Source organism: Metopolophium dirhodum, chromosome 5, assembly GCF_019925205.1.
Source record: "Metopolophium dirhodum isolate CAU chromosome 5, ASM1992520v1, whole genome shotgun sequence".
NCBI lineage: Eukaryota > Metazoa > Arthropoda > Insecta > Hemiptera > Aphididae > Metopolophium > Metopolophium dirhodum.
This window is the reverse complement of record NC_083564.1, coordinates 13,300,471-13,320,301: the sequence shown is the minus strand read 5'-3', so window position 1 is coordinate 13,320,301 and position 19,831 is coordinate 13,300,471. Positions and strand designations below refer to the sequence as shown.

General features: G+C 26.3%; 2 protein-coding genes across 7 annotated transcripts; one reads left to right on the top strand and one right to left on the bottom strand.

Moving 5' to 3' along the window:
• Window positions 1-2,611: 2,611 nt before the first annotated feature.
• LOC132944636 (SH2B adapter protein 2) lies at window positions 2,612-6,146 on the bottom strand. The gene is made up of 8 exons (XM_061014088.1): window positions 5,421-6,146; window positions 5,052-5,319; window positions 4,765-4,869; window positions 4,521-4,636; window positions 4,322-4,440; window positions 4,068-4,249; window positions 3,342-3,632; window positions 2,612-3,261 (listed from the first exon to the last, which is right to left on the bottom strand). Exons 1-8 carry the CDS (start codon window positions 5,663-5,665, stop codon window positions 3,130-3,132), a joined length of 1,458 nt encoding a protein of 485 aa, XP_060870071.1. The 5' UTR covers window positions 5,666-6,146; the 3' UTR covers window positions 2,612-3,129.
• Window positions 6,147-8,993: 2,847 nt separating this feature from the next.
• Window positions 8,994-18,831, top strand: LOC132945232 (putative histone-lysine N-methyltransferase 1). Of its 6 annotated transcripts, none has more exons than XM_061014906.1 (4): window positions 11,336-11,467; window positions 13,913-14,158; window positions 14,675-14,765; window positions 16,879-18,831. In XM_061014906.1, exons 2-4 carry the CDS (start codon window positions 14,145-14,147, stop codon window positions 18,556-18,558), a joined length of 1,785 nt encoding a protein of 594 aa, XP_060870889.1. In that variant the 5' UTR covers window positions 11,336-11,467; window positions 13,913-14,144; the 3' UTR covers window positions 18,559-18,831. The 6 variants fall into 6 exon arrangements, with proteins under 6 accessions (XP_060870892.1, XP_060870891.1, XP_060870890.1 ...); XM_061014905.1 differs by lacking the exon at window positions 11,336-11,467 and adding an exon at window positions 13,674-13,853; XM_061014909.1 differs by lacking the exons at window positions 11,336-11,467; window positions 13,913-14,158 and adding an exon at window positions 8,994-9,013.
• Window positions 18,832-19,831: the final 1,000 nt, after the last annotated feature.

Sequence of the window (19,831 nt, the reverse complement as noted above, 5' to 3'; positions counted from 1 at the left end):
CGGAATTTAAGGAACAATATTTATAAATAGGTAAATACTTAATTATATTTCATATTAATGTATTATATTATTATGAATTATTTGTAAATAATAAATATTTTTAACAGCTATAATTATTGTTTTGATTTAACATGGGTATGTTTTTTCTACTGTCTATGGATACTTATTAGAGATAATAGTTGTTCCTTACCTATCTATTTCATGACCAATTTTTTCTCAGATATTTTCTGACTGATTTCGCGTAACGTTCAGCCATTGCCTTACACCGAAAAATCATTTAGAATTTTGTCCGCACTACGGTAGTCACTGGGCATATTAGATCTCGTTAGTCTTTGACTCTTAGTATAGGTACCTTTTTAATTGAATAAGTTATATGAATAAGACGGTATAGGTACATATGTGGCCTATGTATATGTTTAATACGGTCATGTTACCTACCGTCAGGTCCATAGAGTAATATAGAGATGGCGTTTTGAAATAAATTGAAGCGACTAAATTTGTCTATTAATGCCTCCTGTGTAGTATTACCATTTTTTATGAAAAAAATGTAGTGCAAATACCATTTTATTGTTTTTCCAATTTGATGGTTCTTAGTTATACTCTATCTATGGTCAGCACCTGATCACAATTAGGTGTACGTAACAATCACGAGCAGCAACTCGCCACGTCACTAGGGCACTATAGATACTATAGATTATACATAATAATTAATTATGCATATCTATCAATGATTATATGTAGATTGTAGAGCCTTAACGTCACATTGAGCCAAGATACTACTACATAGCAAGTCTAGGGTGGCCATCCATCCCGTCACCGTTATTGATCTCTCTGTCCCGACGTTCCGACTAAGGACTAAAATGTCCCGATTGAAACTGCGCAATGGAAATTCCGTCGGATCAACCACATAATATAAGTAATAGTATATCATTAGTAATTACCTACCTAGTTAGGTAATGTAAAAAAACGTTATTAGCTAATAAATATTTAAATAAAAAAAAAGGATATTATACTTATTTCCATATAAGCAAAAAAAAGGTTATTCAATATGATGTCTCGGTTTGGTATTTTTTTTAATCTGGCAACACTAAGCAAGTCGCAACATACATATTGATATAAATAAAATAGAATTGTTCACATTTCGAATTTTATTACTATGTTAAGCTACACGAAAATTGTAATCATCAATATTTCTATTAATTGGATTTTTATTTTTTTTTGTTGTCTATTAATTATTATATTACCTACTTAATTTTCACATAGGTATGATTCTTAATATCTAATCTACTGGCCTAACTAATTGATATCTACATCTATATATTGATATCTACAGTCGCTGTGTCTTCTATGGTCGCTGAGTAGGTACGCGATTAAGATGATGCGTTTGAAGTTTTGACTTTTGAACCATCTAACACTTTGGGAGACTTAAAAAAAATAAAAATGTATCCGGTAAAATTAATACTACATCTATATATAGCTAGATAGGAATCTTTTTTTCGTGTAATATCACACAAAAATATTTATCGTATAGCATTTTACAAGGAGATTTCACATTTTTTGTCCACGAGTTCTCCCCTTATTTTCTGTCTATAAACCTTTACGAAAACTTAGAAATAGCTTTGTTATCTTTGCAGACATTTAACTCATTCCCTAATATCAACAAAAATAATAATAAATTTGCTATACAAGTAGTTGACCATAATAATAATAATAATAATAATGATTGTATGTGGTGTTAAATTAAACTGCATGAGGGATGTTATGAAATTAAAGATATTAAGCATTCAGTTATGGAACAAATAAATATGTATAATGAAAAATTCAAAACCCGGTTAACATTTGACATTTTGGTTGATCCTAACGATTTCAGATCATATATAAAATGTAATGGAATATTACACTTTGAAATTTTATTAGCATCCCTCTTGACAATAAAAAAAATGTATTATTTCGTAATTTGTGTTCTGTACTTGAAATAATTATTTCAGTTTTATAATAAGGTTTGTTGGAGGGAAATAAAATTTGGTGTGTACACAGTAAATATTTTTGAGTAAGGGACAAAACCGATTTTGAGTGTGCAAACTCCCTGTAATTTTAAAATAATTGAATATTTTGTGTAAGGGGAGAATTTGTGGACGAGTGTGAAATCTCCCCGTGATTTTCGTTACGGTAAAATCATTGTGTTCAAGAGGGACATCCTCGCTTGAATATTGTGAAATTACCGCGGTGAAAAAAAAAATTTACAGGTGTAGTGGTTAATATACTAAATATTATATACTTCCCGTATGGTATACATAATACATATATTATATTATAATATGATATTGAATGTTGGTTCATCCAAATTTCATAGACTCAAAAACTTCTATCAATAAAGTGTTTCAGGATGGCCAATAATTGTCCCCGAATTAATTAGGAAATCATAATATATCACAAACAACACATATAATAATAATCATAATTCATAATACAAATTGGAACTACTTACTTCTAATTTAATCAATTAAAGTGCTGCTGTAAATTGTAATTAGAGTGAAATATTTTAAAACTTTAAAAAAAATAAGCCAACGTGTAAACATTGATGAAAAAAATTAAATGCCAATAATTTTAAATTGTTTGACATTTATATATTTATTATAATTATAAATAATGATTTCATTAATACATGTTGGTGGTAATTATTCAAAACAAAAATAATAATACAATAAAATATTCATTTGTCTTCATAAGCTACTACTCTTTTTACTATAAATAAATACATTAAAAGGATGGTAAGGAACCAAATTTGACTAAAAGTTGCTAACTTATATGTTACAAGAGGCAATTTAAAATTTACAAATATTTTGTCAAATAAATTATATTAGTAAGTTATGAATAAATAAATCTCTTAACATTTCCAATTGTTAATTAAACTTAAATGATTAAAGAATACTTGATTGAATAATTGAACATGAAAATTGAAGTACAATATAAACATAAACAAAACCTAACTGGATATTAAAGCAAAGACAAAAACACACAAACACGAGAAGAAACTCGGCAAAATAATAAGATATATTTTATAACAATAATAAATTATTTACACGTTTAATACTGAACAAAATTATACAGGTGGGTATCTCATTATAACTATCTTAGTGTATACTGGTTATTAACTGCTCTTACAACATTTCCCAATCCAGGTTCTGGTGTTGACCGATTAGTAAAGTCTGTCTGCAAGTCTTTTGTTTTGGTTCTAATAGGAGCCAACATTGTCTTAAACTATAAAAATATAGTTTTTATTAACAATTAGGTATGTTTATAAATTTATAATACTATATTATATCAAGACATATATATACTTCTCTATATAGTTGAGGTGCTATAGGTCGAAGTCCGTGATCCATGTTTAGAGTTAGTGGGGCATTTGGATCACGAGTAATAACAATAAAATCAATATTGGTATTACTTGGAAACACTCCATATTTAATTGGGGTATTTAGTATATAATCTCTGAGAGTTACATCACCAGGCCCACCATTCTCCAAAGGTATTAAATGTGTTTGAAAATGTTCAAGCATATCTTGTATACTAGGGAATGATAAATGTTGTACTCGACAGTGTCCTTGGTCGTTTAGTGTCATTCGTAAATGCTAAGTATAAAATAAATCATATATTTTTTAAATTTTTCATGCGTAAGTGTGAAATGTATGTTGAAAGTTAATTGTATGGAAAAATTGACTATCATTTTGTAGTGCGCTGTACCATAAAATGTATTTCATTGGTTGCTGACAAACTAAGACTGCTATTTGCTGTCTAAAGCAACCGGAAAATGTTAATTTAATTATTTATACCTACGTTTATTTTTATGGAATTACTGACACATGTCTGAAGTTATCTAAGCAAATTTAAAAAAAATTAAATTATATACAATTGTATGTATCTTAAAATCTAAATTATATTTGGCATTAACAAAAAACAAATTAAATTACTATTATATAAGTAGGGCACATACTGCATTTGTAATATCACTGGTAGAGCGCCTTACGGCATGATAGCCGAATAATATATCTAAATTTTAATAATACCTTTGGTTTTCCCTTAAAATTAAATGTCAGCACATATTCACCCTTTCGAGTTTCAGACTGTCTGACTAGAAACATTCCATGTCCATTAGTGCCTAAGTGTGACACCAAATTAGTAGCATCAGATCGGGCCAGCATACCATGAAACCACGGATAAAGGCGAAGAGATGCGGATATATCATTTTCTTTGACAAAAAAAAAAATATGGTAAAATTAAATAATTTTCTATTATTCTTTACATTCTAATTAATACTTACCAACATCATTGTTTAAAATAGTATCTAAATTATTGGTAGAACTCTGAGGTGAGCTTAATAATGTGTCATTAGAATGTGCAACTGATGAATCTAACACACCATCAATACTGCCAATAATACTACACAAAATAAATTCATAAGTTTCAATCACCACTTATAAATTTTTTAGAAAACAAATATATTCAGATCAAATTATCACCTTATATCATCATGCAAACCATCACGTTTACGCATGCAATATTTTACAGTTGCAAGCCATTGACGCATTTCTTCTGGACTTAAGGCGTCAATTATATATTCAACATTGTTTTCATCCTATATGAATACATACAAGAATGAATAATTTATAAGTAGTTTTATACCAAATTAAATATTTTATTATTTATATTATATATGACACATTAGCACTTATAAGTTAAAAGTTATAATGGTTAGATAATTACTTTCAGTACAAATGTATTAGCATATCGTTCTGGCATTTCAATTTCTTTGGTTTCTCTAGCATCTTGTATCAAAAAACAAAACACCCCATGTTTTGATTTCAAGGACTACAATTTAAAAATGTGTAAATTAATAATTTAATTTTTTGCTTTTTAACTAGGTGTATTACATTTATTATTTATCAGTTTGTTACTTATCAACAATTCAAAAAATTATAGATAAAAATGCAAAAATAAATATAGCGTTACACTTTAGTTTAAAGTTTAAAAATTTGAAAATTATACTATACCTTAGGAGGACAATAAAATTCTAGGGTGTAACCGTCTGTGTTCTTAACCAAAGCAAGTCTTGCTTTTTCCCATCTGGGTTCACCACCATCAAATGATTCACCCAACCGATAGTTTACTATACCTTCCTTGCGACATTCGACAATAATTTTGGCTAGCTTTTTCTTACATTTTATAGGTCTTTGAGACATAATAGATGCAGCATCAAGTTCTACCTCATCAGAATGCTGTTTGTGAAACAGTGGACGAAGAGCTCTAAATGACATTCGTCTACAATAAAAAAAACAAATAAGTAAATATTTCTAGAATATAAAATGTATGATATAGCCAATATAGCCATATAAGTACCTACTTCAACAATTCTAACTTACCTAAAAAAAGGCTTTTTCTTGACAGTGATCATAGACTCTGTATCTGAATCACTGTTACCAGAATCATTGTCTGGCCAATTGTATCTATCACATTCACGTTTAAAATGAGATGCAAATACTTTAATGTAATGACCGAGTACTTCCTGCCGGGTCGATGGCTGAGATGAAAATGATGACACTAGGTGTTCAGCATTGACTCTGGCTTGCTCATCACATAAATCAATCCAATTATTTGCATGATTCATGATTTACAACTTTTAAGTTTCACTAATGGACACACAAAACTCCAGTATGGAATCGAAATAACAGTGTTTTCCTTTCATCACTAGTACACATTACTATTGCTTTTGAATTTGTCAATGAACGTAAACACGTGCTAATTTTAAAGGTAAAATACATACGAGAAATTGTGGTAAAAAAATTATTCAAATATTTGATAATCGCCTAAAATTGGTATGTTAAAAGTCTATGTAAGTATATTCAAAATTAATTATGTAAATAAAGTATTGTGTTTTTCAAAAATTTGAACATTTTTAAGGAGTGTAAACAACGACGTATGTTCCGCTAGCAATATTTGATAAGAAATTGCTGAGTTCCTAAACAAGTTAAAGGACACATTTTACTCAAAAACCGTTTTTTACCCAATAGATAGCGCAGTATTCCGGCAATAACCAACGATTTATACGATACCGGACACGGGCTTTGGCATGACAAATAGAGACAAATAAACAACGTGAGTGTGTTTTGGTATATTTTCGCTTATCAGATATCACTAATCAATAAAAAAATAAGAGATACTGATAACCTAACCTCCGCTATTCGAAAAAATATTTTTTAATTATTGGTGGAGACAGTGAGACACGGTCAATGTCCAAATATTTCAATTAATAACAAATAATATACCTATCCCACCCCTCAATGCTGTTAAATATTTAGGATTAATTCTTGACCAAAAATTTACTTGGAACCAGTCCCTAAAATATCCAAATTTTCGTTCTACACACAGTCCCGAATCGGTGAAATCTAAATTATTTCTAAATAAACACTAGTATACTATATACCAGTATACCACTACTAAGCTGATAATTATAAAAATAGCTACTCTCAATAACAATGAATAATAATAACTATAATAAGAGTATAAGACGTAACAACACAAATTATTGTTTACCTACTGTGTGTCTGTGTAGTAGATAATAATTAAAATGTGTTTTAGCAACATTAATTTAAACCATTAAAATATAAAACAAAATGTGAAGATATAAAATTATGCATAATATTATTATAATGGTTTAATTAAAATAACACACTTTTAAATTTCGTACTAAACACAATTTTAGGGACTGCTTTGAACAATCATAATATAAAAGCTAAAAGATTAATCCTTAACGCTCGATCAAGATCGCTAAAAACACTGTTATCAAAAAATAAATTTACTAAATTTAAAACCAAACTACTTGTATACAAAACTCTCCTAAAGCCTATATGGACATATGGATAATAACTCTGGATAATAACTTTTTTTACAAACGTTTTTTTTGATAGACTAGAAAATCACACTAACCCACTAAAACTACGTAGACTCAGAAGGAAATGGTGTCGTGACCATTTAAATTAAATATCCCTCCTTAATTACCATAAACAAAACACCAATAGCTAAGTGACACTAATGGGTGGCATCTTATTCAAGAAATCCATGTTTTTTTTTAATCCTTATCCTATATGCTTATTGTACATAATTGTATAAATTGTGTATGTGCGTTTGTGAAATAAAAAAAAATATTGGTGGAACTTCAGTATTATATAGTTATAATTATTAATTATCTGTATTCTATATTATACGTCTTATATTTAAATGTAGGGTGAACTAAATGACATGTTATCTGAACTATTATTAATTTTTTTTAAGTCGTAAAAATGTCATGCTTAAACCCACAATTAAACCATAAATAATATACAAATATGTAAACTGGATCTAAATTATTTTTTAAAAAATAAAAATAATTTAGGATTATTTAGAAGATTCTATACTTGGCAGTTTAGGTGACGATTGCCATTACTGCCAGTCTTGTTAAGAATACTTTTCAAATGTATTCAGAATACGTATTTAAATACTTGGTGTAATTTGTATTTAAAATACGTATTCAAATACTTTCTTTTAAAATTATTTAATTATGAATACAAATACCTTTTAAAAATATTCAAAATACTTATAAAAATACTTTATTTTAAAATTAATAAATCAATAATTCCACTACTGCTCACGCCATGAAGTACTATTATTCAATAGTTTCTTTAATCAACCAAACCAAGCCCTCTCATGTATTCCTCCATCTATTGTGCTTATTGTAAAAAAATTTAATACAGATTGTAAAAATTAAAATAAATATGAAGAAAAAAAAAGTTCAATAACATCAATACCAATATCTTATATACAATTTATAAGCTACTACCACAGTACCACCCATTAAATAAGAAGAAAGACTATTTAAAGATTCAAGATAAATGCCAATCCAACTAGTGGTGGTCAGTGTCTTGTATGCCATGGTATAATATAGGAGTGAGTAGCCAACAGGGGTTTTAGTGTTCAGTCATTCTGTTAGAATTTCTGTTAGTATTTGAAAAGTATTTGAAATTTAATGTAAGGCTCCTGATATATCGTTCTAATAGCAGTTGAAAAATATTAAAAATACATAGGCACAATTTTTTTTATAAGCATTTAAAGTTCAAATTTATAATTTATTAATTATTTTGTAGTTAAAAATGTATAAAATGTTTAACTTTTAGGGCTAAGGATTGAAAATTTAAAACAAGGCTCCACGTAAATAGTTATTATATAAATTACTTTATTCACAATAATATCATCAAATATACTTGGTAATATCATAGGCTGACTGACCGTTTTCGCTCAGAATCGTTTTTCTTATACAATGGTATGGTATTATATTATTGAATTCAAATTTAACACCATCCATTACAGTGACCCACTTGTAACCTACTGTACAGCAGAGCGACATCCACTTACCCACCTTTTTTAATTTGTATAAGAAGAAATTATTCAAGTATAATAATAAAATAAGAGATAGGTATAAAATTAAATATATTTACAAAAAATTAAATCTTTTAAATTCATTTTAATAATAATATATGAAATAATATTATGACCATGTCATATAGATGTCAGTGGTGTTCGGGTTGCTAGCAGTAAACTGTGCCCGGAAATATGGGAGTCTGAATTATTACGCGGGCCGCAACTCGCCCACAGTGGGTACGAGCCACGGGTGCAGCGAGAGAACATGCCGGCAGTCCCGATGAAAATCGATTCTTCCACTCATCCCCTGCACGCGACACCCTTCCATAGTGGAACCGGTCTCAATGGCATTGTTATGTAAGGGTGGCGAAGAATCGGCGTGTGAGTGAACATGTGTGAACAGAGTATACCTACTTTCAGGTTTTAAGAGGGCGTCGCATATTATGTTGTCTCCGTCTTACACAAGTACGACGTACCACGTAGCAAATTTTTGTTTATCAGTTTCAATAGTGTGCTGTTAGTTTTGATATTAGAATGAATTGGCCTATTTTCAAACTTTTAAGTAAGAACATTATCTGTATTCTCTTGTTGGTTTTTTACGATATTTTAATTTTTAAGTGTGTCATGACTCATGAGTATGTAAAATATTAATGTTTAAAAATGCTCATAAATCATTATCAATCTTGAAACTGGTAAACGAAAATTTACCATATGGTACGTGAATAAGACGGAGACAACAATTACGGGTACGACGTCCTCTTAAGGTTTAAACTTTATAATCAACACTTTCAATTTATAAATGGACGATGTTAAATTATTACAGATTTTAAAACACATCTTAATTAAAATATCTAACTATTATAATATAAGCCATAATAGGCTTATTAAACAATAAACATTATCAATGTATAATAATATTAAGTGTTTAGTTGTTTATACTTTATACCGAGTGATCCATTTGATTATAATCTAAGATAAAGCGGCATACACGATCAATAAAAACTCGTCAATAAAATATATCAAAACGTTTTTGATATTTTCAATATAACCAATACACGGTCAATAATATTGTCAACATCGAATATTGATGTATCGTGTATGGGCTGCTTAGAAGACACTAATTATTTCAAAAACTTTTTGAAACTTCCAAATATCAAAATGTTCATTCGCGTTATAAATACTAAAATACTGGTGGTATACATTATTATATTATCAATGAGTTTGTACTTAGTGAGTTTAGAGTTATATGTATTTTAATTTTAAAGTATTGATGCGAAATCGGAGTGGTACATACAGGGATGCGGTAGTCTGTAAATGTAGATCCACCACTCCGCTCTTTTAAACTTTAAATACTTATTAAGTTATAACTTATAACTATAACAAACTACTTGATCAAAATTTGATATTGATACATCGAAATACTCCGAATATTATGCTGCTTCGGATTATGAAATGAAAAATGTATATATTTTCATTTGATAGAATAAAAACTTTAAAAAATTATAAGAATAAAAATATTATTTTTTTTCCAAAAATGATGTTTTATACAAACATAAAATTATGTGCATGAAATATTTTCAAAAACATGAGTGTTTTTTTAAAATAATGAGTGTCTTGCGTAAAATGGATCACCCCGTATATTACATAACTTAATAGTTATTAGATAGAGGTAGGCACACTAAATTATTTAATTAATTAATTAAAATTAATAATTGAAATTATTGTAAATAAACAATGTGTGGACTGTGTATGATAAATAATATAATAATATAACCTATTATAAATGCATCTGCATTGATTTTAGTGAGATGTATAAATTATTAAAATATAATATAATACTAAAATTATATATTATATTATATACGTGTACGTCAATACGTGCGTTTGATTGAATAATTAATTAATATATAAATATATATAATATAGTAGCAATACTAGTTGGTAATATGCCAAAGCTGAAAGCCGGTATCTACCCGTATTTCTATGTTTATTATCTCGCTTAGGTACGTTTGTTAATTATTATTTCTATATTGTATTTCTCAACTGATCAATAAGCTTTGATATACCTTATACCTACCACATTTTACACATACCTATACCTGGTTACCTAGTTATGACCCACTTACTTTTTATTCACAAGATTGTGTAGGTATACTTATAAATTGGATTTATCTATAGCCAGAAACAACAGCTATTATTTCGGGAAGAGGAAGAGACAATAATTATTACACTCATATTAAGTAAATATCTACTAATATTAGTTATTTATTTTACACATAATAATATTATACACTCCAAATTCCAAATATTATTTGATAATTATGATTTATGATAATAAACACATCATTTATAGGACATAGGTACCTACCTAAATTATCATGTCGGGTATTGTTATTTGATTGTGTAAATTAGTAATATTATGGTATTGTGTAGGTTGTAGGTACCTATATTCGGAAAAGTATGAGATTTCGAGTGAAAAAAGAGGGGATATATTATAATTTGTATCATAAAGTAGCCCGAGTCAACAAGTCTGCACTCTGCAGGTATAAGTACAAATTATTAAAATTTAAAATAAATTATTACAACTTAAAAAAAGACAGCTGGGTTGGTATAATTTTGTTAATTGCAATAAGAACGTTTCAATATGCCTGATTTATATTATAGATTTACGTATAAATAATACAATTTGTATGTGCCTAAAATGTTATCCTGACAAGAGGCAATAAAATAAAAAAATGAATTTATTGTAAATTGTAGGTAATAAAAATGTATTAAACATGTTTCTTTCTATTCAGATGGCCACACTGACGCGTGATCTTGTAATAATTTTACATGCCATTTCATTTATTGTTTTATACTGAATGTCTGCATACCAATATACCATACGACTTTGTTTGTTGCCACTTGCCACTTGCCATTGGCCTTGTTAAATAATTTTTTTTAATTGTGTTCATATTAAATTTATTTTGTATTTTATAATATCTAAAATTATCGTATTGAATTGAAGAGTTTTGAGGTAATTTATTATTTTTGCATAAATTATATCATTTATTTTAGTCATACAAAATTAAAAAATAGTTTTAAGTACAAAATTTATTTTGAAATGTAGTAGAGTGACTAGGAAACTAATATATATATATATATATATCAATATATCACGACATACCTATATATTTAATATTATGATGATGGTCTATGAGATTTGAATAATTTGAAAAAATAAAATAAATCGAAAATTATATCACGAGGTAGATAACGATATTATATTCCTCCATGGCCAATAGTCATGATGTTGTTTAACATTCTACAATTTTACATAATATCTACACTAACTACACAAAATATAAATACGATTATTTTTAAATTTCTTAATAAAAAAAAAAAAATATTCTTTAGATAATACCTACCTAATATATTCTATAGCTAGAGATTCAAAAATACGTGACGTCACTATTCGTGGTATTATAGCCATCATACCGTCCAAGTCAATGACTTAATGAGTGATACTTGTTAAGATAATGTTGAAAAATGAATAAATATTATGCAAAAATAGGTACGTTATAGTTATTAAGACGTAGATACCTATTTGTATTGATAGCATATCATTAAAGATTATCAAATTAAACTATATAGTTATTAGATATTCAATAACAATAATAACATTATGACGTGTAAGACTGTAAGAGTATGATTTTTTTTTTTCAACAATAGGTTTTAGGTACCTATAATACATAAACATATTTCATAATATACGTTCTTATTATAAATTATTGTAATGTATTTTAGTTATTATACAAATAGGTAATGCCTCTTAAAATAAACAAAAAACAATGTACTCACCTCTAAGACCTAAACATTGTACAGTGTGTAAATATGCAATATTTTGTATCCCGACCTGTACTTGTAATTAATAAATTAATTTGAATTAAACTAAAACATATTAAAGGTAGGTACCAATTTAAATTCGGGCAAAAGTAGTAAAGATTATTTACAAATTTGTAAATAATATATTATACTCAATAGTAAATACATTAATAAAATAAAAATATAAATAAAATTAATAATAAAATACCTATATTAATATATAGTATTTGTATTATTAACTATTAATCAGCTATATCATATATTAGGTAGGTACCAAATTACCTAAATTTTACTATTTATATAGAATTCTATTTAAATGAAAAGTTAATTAATTAATAATAAACAACTCATAAAGCGTTAAATATCTAAGTAAAATATTAGTTAAGTTAGTAAGAAAATATGTAAATATTATATAAGTGTACCTATCGCATATTATAACAAAATGATGCAAGTATACCTAACCTAACATTTCTATACGTAACATTGTATTATTCAATTGTATTTAAAGATTCCTATATAAATATAATTATTGTTTCTTTATTTTTCACATTATGTGCCAGGTGCCTGTATTCGATTTTTATATTTAGGTCACGAAAATAATTATACTACCTATTTCATTTATATAGAATAGTTTATATTATCTATGCAAATATTTAAGAACTCATTACATATACGAATTTCATTTCATTTAAGACAATGAACTTGAATCCCAAATGACCCAAATTTGGTAAAGGTTATTGAGTACCCATTTAATGCCTAATACCTAAAGTCTAATACCAAAATTACTTAAGTTTATAATTATGCAGGTCAACAACGATTTTTTATATTTTATTATGTATTATGATAAACGTCTTATAATCGAAATTATTTAAATGAAACCCAAGTAGGTACGTTTTGATATTGATTAATTTATTCAAAGAGCATAATTATTTTCAATGTAATTAATTAATACAAATAACGTAAAATATGGAGAAAAAAAATTATAAAACAAAACAAATAAAATTGTTCTTGTATTATTTTGATAATATGGACCTATGCGCTTAGTCAACATTTATTGTTAAGGCGAAGTAGGTACATTAAAGAATGCATTTTTTGGGCCAACCACGAACAAAGAGCAGCTACTATTTTGTTATGATAATATTTTATATACTTACGTATATCATGTAGATACCTACAGATTATTTTTTATGTAAGGAAATTATTCCACGGGAATGATTAATTTCCTACTTATCTCTAAGAAATTTATTGAATCTTACAACGGCAACACTGATTGATAAAACTCCGAGTTTTGGGGGTTGTATATTCGGATAATCGATGTTGTTACGTTTTGTAAGATGAATCGATTGTAATGTTAATGATATTTTTATTTTTTACAGTTGTAGGTTTATCATTTTTTACAATACAAATTTAACGAATTAATATCAATCATAATATTTTTATTTTTCGTATGAACATTTAAAAACTTGTATGTTTTAGTTTTACCGAAGTCTGAAGTAAACCAATCGTACAATAAATTATCATCTAATTCGATTAATAATGTATTATAGTAATATTATGTAGAATACAATAAAATGATTGTTCATTATCGATATTTTAGGTGATTCGATTGTCTACTGTCAGTGCCAGTTGTACCTAAGCTGCTCTAAGTGACTCTTTACAGTTTGCAGTAGTCACAACAGCAACTGTTTCGCTCTACGTTTTTCATACTTTCATTTTTATTTTATTTTTTAAATGTGTTTGCCGATTTTAATACATTTATATTTATTTTAAATAATAAAAAAATGCCATCTTAATTATCCAAAATAGTTACCGATTATAGTTTTAATTTAATGTTCAATACAATGTGAGTAACATACTTATTACTAGTTTCAAGCAATTATTAATCATACCAAATTATTTACATTTTTTTTTTTTTTTATAAAATACAATTGTGACTGATAAATAAATAAATTATCTACTAAATTTATTTTATATTATTTTAGCGAGAATGTAACTAATAACCGATACCTAAAATATATTCCTAGGTATTATAAATAATATTAATTAAAGTCTCATTATAGTTTGTTAATTTCACACCTATTCGATTAATTGATTAAAAAATTATTTTACTCTTAAAATAATAAACTATAATTTTTTTTTATATATTTTGGTATTATTTTGATTAAATAGTATTTCAGTTTGATATAAAATGTATATAGGAACAAAATTAAATCATTCAATTATTAGAAAAAAACAATATATAATTGTGATCAACTTATAATTAGAAGTTGATTTATTTACTTATAAAAGTATTATTTTTAAATATCATCCTTTAGCCCAAAAGCTATTGTAATTAATTAAATATTTAATTTTGTTTTAGTGCTAAAATGACTGAAACCGATTTGAAAAAAATTCCATTTTTTAAACTATTAAATCTAGAGGCTATTACTCCAGAGAATGATTCATCCACGGTAATTATAATTTATTTATTTTATCTTTCTTTAAAGTAGATAGTTCATAATATTTTAAGTGTTATTATGCTGTAGAATAAACTAAAGATTAATGAACTATACCGAGTGAACTTATTTGTGGATCCACTTATTTTTATATTATATAATATCTATATATCATATTTTAATTAATGACATTTGTGTAAATTGTGCATAGGTACCTAATTTATAAATAATTTTTTACTTCCTATTACAAATGCACTAGTATTTAATTATTTAATGATAATTAAATAACCTCAATATATTATTTGATTTACCTAAACATATTTTTGAAAATAAAATTGTTTATATAACCTATTATGGTGGAAATGTACACTTTATTATATTATCAAATTATAATCTTCTATTCTTTAATGAAGGCAATTATTTTGGTTATTTTTACTTTTATGACTAGGTATGCATTTAAGTTTAATCTGTTTAAAAAATTCATTAATGTCATACTTAGGACACTGATTTGTGTAAATACATCATTTTATTCAATGCCGATTTTGTTTAATAATTATCCTATTCATAACACCTTAAAGTTTGCCACACACTGCAGTGGTAGCACTAAAAGTGAGTGTGGTCATAATTTACCGCCAACACGTTGGCATCGTCAAGACAAAAAAATTCTACCGACACCATTGCACTTTGTGGTGGTGACCTTAAATAAAATAAAAAGTATTCATTTTTATATTTTGAGTAAATACTGTTTTTCAAATATTAAGGTACACATTTTGTATTTTTAAATTAACCTATTTACTGACATATTGACAATAATCATTTTTGTGAGGTAAATATTTTCAATCTCATACAATGTAATAGAGAATGGCATAATAAATAAGATAAAAGAGATAAATGATTCTTGATATCATTATAATTGTTATATTATCTATTACCCTACTACTATGTGCTACTACCTACTACTCTGGTGACTACAATTTTTCGTCTTAATAACATTTAAAATTTAAAAACTAATGTTGATTAAAAACTTTTTGTAATATATTTCATGTTAAATACATATTTTGGCATAAATAACATAGTTATTAACACATTTTGACTTTTTTATCCAACTAATATTCAACAGCCATAAATAACATACTGATTTATTTATATTTATTTATTATCAATGCTTCATCTATTCATTATTTGTCAATATTTTATGGATTAATATGATTTATAATTTATTTTAAAAAATAATTTTAATGTTATAATTTATAATAAGTAACTAATATTAAAAAACAACACAAATAATAATGCATTTTTTCTTATTGGCCATAATAACATATGATATTTACCTAAGATACCTACAAAGTAATATTTTCAAATTATTATCCAATTATTTTCCACTGATATTTTCTTAGTTATTACTTGTTAGGCATATATTATTTATAATATTTTATAATCAATTTTTCAACTTTTAACTTTTTAAATGGGAATCATAATTTTTTTTTTTTCTTATACTAAAAATTTTTCAAAATTTAGATTTACTTATGAACATTGAATAGGTACCAAGAAAATTATTTATTAGGATTTCAAGTTTGGTTACAAATTACTGATATGTTGTATTGTGGGGTTTATCTTAGACATTTTTGCCACAGTCTTGATCTTCTTAGGATATATTGGCCATTAGGATCAACTGTCCTGTCACAGAATCCTTTAATTTTCCCTATCAGCTGCTTATGTTTTCCAGTCTGGTCTTTAATGCTGTGATTCTACATCTTATTAAATTATATCATCCCATCTAAAAGGGGTTTTTTCCTACTACATTCTTTTCCATGATCATGTCATATCTATTCTGTTTTGCCTTCACTGATGTGTAGTCCTACTAACCGTTATAATTTATAATAAATACATTCGTTCAAAATGTATGTATTAGAATTTTAAAAATATAAAATGTATTGGTGGTTGTTAAAAAAAAATTGGCTGAGTTAGATGTCTAAGGTACATTATGTATATTTTAATCCCCATATATAATTATAATTATCTATTTTATAAAATGCTGTAAGCTTACAGATTATATTATACATAGGTATTATATTTATATCAATAATGTGTTTATCTACCTAAATATAATATTATTATTTTTTTTCAGATTTACAAAAATAATTTATTAGTTTTACCACGCAATAATGCAGATCTCGTATGCAAAAATAACAATATAAAAACTGGATATGAAAATTTTTGTATTAAAAAAGGCACTTTAAAGTTGTTTCCATTTAAAGACTTTGATTTTATTGGTAAACATGTTGTTTGTCAAAAATGCTGTCAAAAGTTTGCTTCAAAATTGTCTTATAAAGCACATGTTGGTACTGGTATTTGTGTTAGAACTTATAATGGGCCGAATCTTATCTATCTTAAATACAAGAACAGAAATTATAGACAAGTTCGGAAAAAAAATAAAAGAAAGTCTGAAGAAGATTTTCACGGTCATGATATAAAAAAAAATTTGTTAAATCCTGAAATGTTGAACACTTTACAGACTCGAAATAAAGTCTATTCTGATATAATACACCAGCGAAATAAAGTCAAAGAAAAACCAGTGAATAATTCAGATAAAAATAATGATGAGCCCTCTGTGAAAAAACCTAGAGGAAGACCTAAAAAGAACATTGTTAGTAATAATGTTGAGATTAACCTAAAAAAACGAGGCAGACCAAAGAAGTTAAATGCCGTGACAGTTGATAGCTCAAGTCAAAATGATAACAGCTCAAGTAGTAACCTGGATATTGATGAGTCTGAAGAACCAAAAAACCTAAACAATTGTAGTCTTGATGATGCATTCAATAACAATATTAATGAAGATGGCAAATTACAATCGTTATCTTCCAAAATGAAATATTTATCAACAAAGTTTTGGAAACTTTTTAAAAAAGAGTGTAAACAGAAAGGTGTAGATATTAATAAATATCAAAATCCTACCAAACACCAAACCCAGTATAATGAAGAAAAAAAAGGTGATTTATCAGCTGAAGAAAAAGAAATTTTTCTTAAAATTGAAGAACTAGAATATGATTTTAAGTTTCTTTCTAAACAGTTTCAGGGTAAGAAAGAATATCCGTATAATGATGAAATAAAATTAATTCTGACAAAAATTAGTGAAATAAAACAAAGTAAACTGAAGAAGACTGATATGAAGGGATCAATACCAGATGAAGGCAAAGAAAATATTCAACATACACTCCAAAAGAATGAAAATGAAACTGAGATTGATATTAATAATATAAATTTTGATAAAAATGAAAAATGTATAGGAATATGGATAAATAATAGTAATACTGTTTCCCCCACCATAACCTTAAAAATGAACGATGGTTGTAAATCCATTAATCGTACAAATGTAGATTATTTTAAAAAAGAATCCACTAATCAGGATAGTTTTGAAGATAATTTAAAAACATTAACAGTGGATAAAACTCCAAATATTACTAATTCAGTTAAAAATCATTTAAATGATCTTGGTTTAAATTATATGTATAACCCTATATTGAACTGTAGAAAATGCAAAAAAAAATTTACTTCTATTGCTGAATGGAAACTACATCGTTCTGAACATTTGGTTAAGTTAAATAAAATATTTTTATGTAAGGTTTGTGGACTTAAATTCAAAATATACAAAAATTTTACAAAACATCTCAATATTCATAAAAAAACCGAACAAAGAAAATCATATGATAAAAAAAATGTAAAAAATTTAGTATGCAAGATATGTAATAAACAGTATGATTACCTTAGATCATATTATGCCCATATTAAAACCCATGCTGATGAATAGCTTTTTTTTAATTTCCCGATACATGAATTTTCTTATGTACAGTACATTTTCTAAAACCATCATAGATTGTTCACCATGTTTAAATTGATTTATTTTTGTATTTTATGGTTTAATTAAAATATTCTTATAATAAAATTGCTATGAGTTATGAATTTTGGTATCTTTTTAAAATAAATTATTTTTATAGTATTGTATTATATTATGTTTATTTTAATTATAATCAATTTAGTTTTAAAAATGAATAAAAGTCAAAACAATGATAAAATGTATAAATTGTTTGTAATATTTTATTTTTATAGCATGAGATATCAAAAGCATTACATTTATTTTGTATACTATGTAGGTATACTCATATTATATATTCTTAAATCATAAACTAGTATTACATGTATTATTTACTTATCACAAAATGTCTCAAGGAACAGTTCCCCTGCATTGTCTAGCGCCAACTACCAGTCTGTTAGATGGACAGTTAACTGCAGCCAGTCGTGTTCTATTTTCCGCTGCATATAGACGTTGCAGGGAAACCGTACCTTCTTCTAGATTGAGTGAACCTTAAATGCCTTGATTTCACAATAGTGCATGTATATTTATTATTCTTAATTATCTATGTTAAACATTTTATAGGTTAGAGTGAGTACTTTAAAAGTGTTACTGCAACTTCAAAGACAGGAAGTTTAATTATTTTAAAAATTGTTGTTATCTTAGTGTAGTGTTTTTTTTTTTTTTTTTTTGTTATTCAATAGTTAGGATTGTTATGAAAAATGTATTAACTACAACAAATTAACTTTCCAAACATTGCATATATTTTTTTGGGTTATTTTAAAGATCACTTAAATAAATCAAGCTCTGATTAATTTATCTAGTTTGATGTTTCAGAATTGTTTCAAGTGTATAAATTTATATCAAGTTCCTATCCTTTATTGTTGCTATAGTACCAGAATACATAATATCGGAATATCCTATACACACATTAATACATTATACCGGATGTAAATATCTTTTCTATTACCTAATACCCTATTTCTCTATTCTATCTAGAAATATCTACTTCTGTAATTTGTGAAAATGTAAAACATTCAAATAGTACATTATATTATTTAAAATTACAGAATTAGTGTGAATCATGCTAAATGTATATAAAATAATATATGAAAAATGTATTAATTTAATAATGCAATTGAAATCAGTTAAAACGGATCAGGAGAGACTGAAATACAATTTTCATCACGTCATGACAAATATTTAAAGTAGGTACCTAATAATTTCTTAC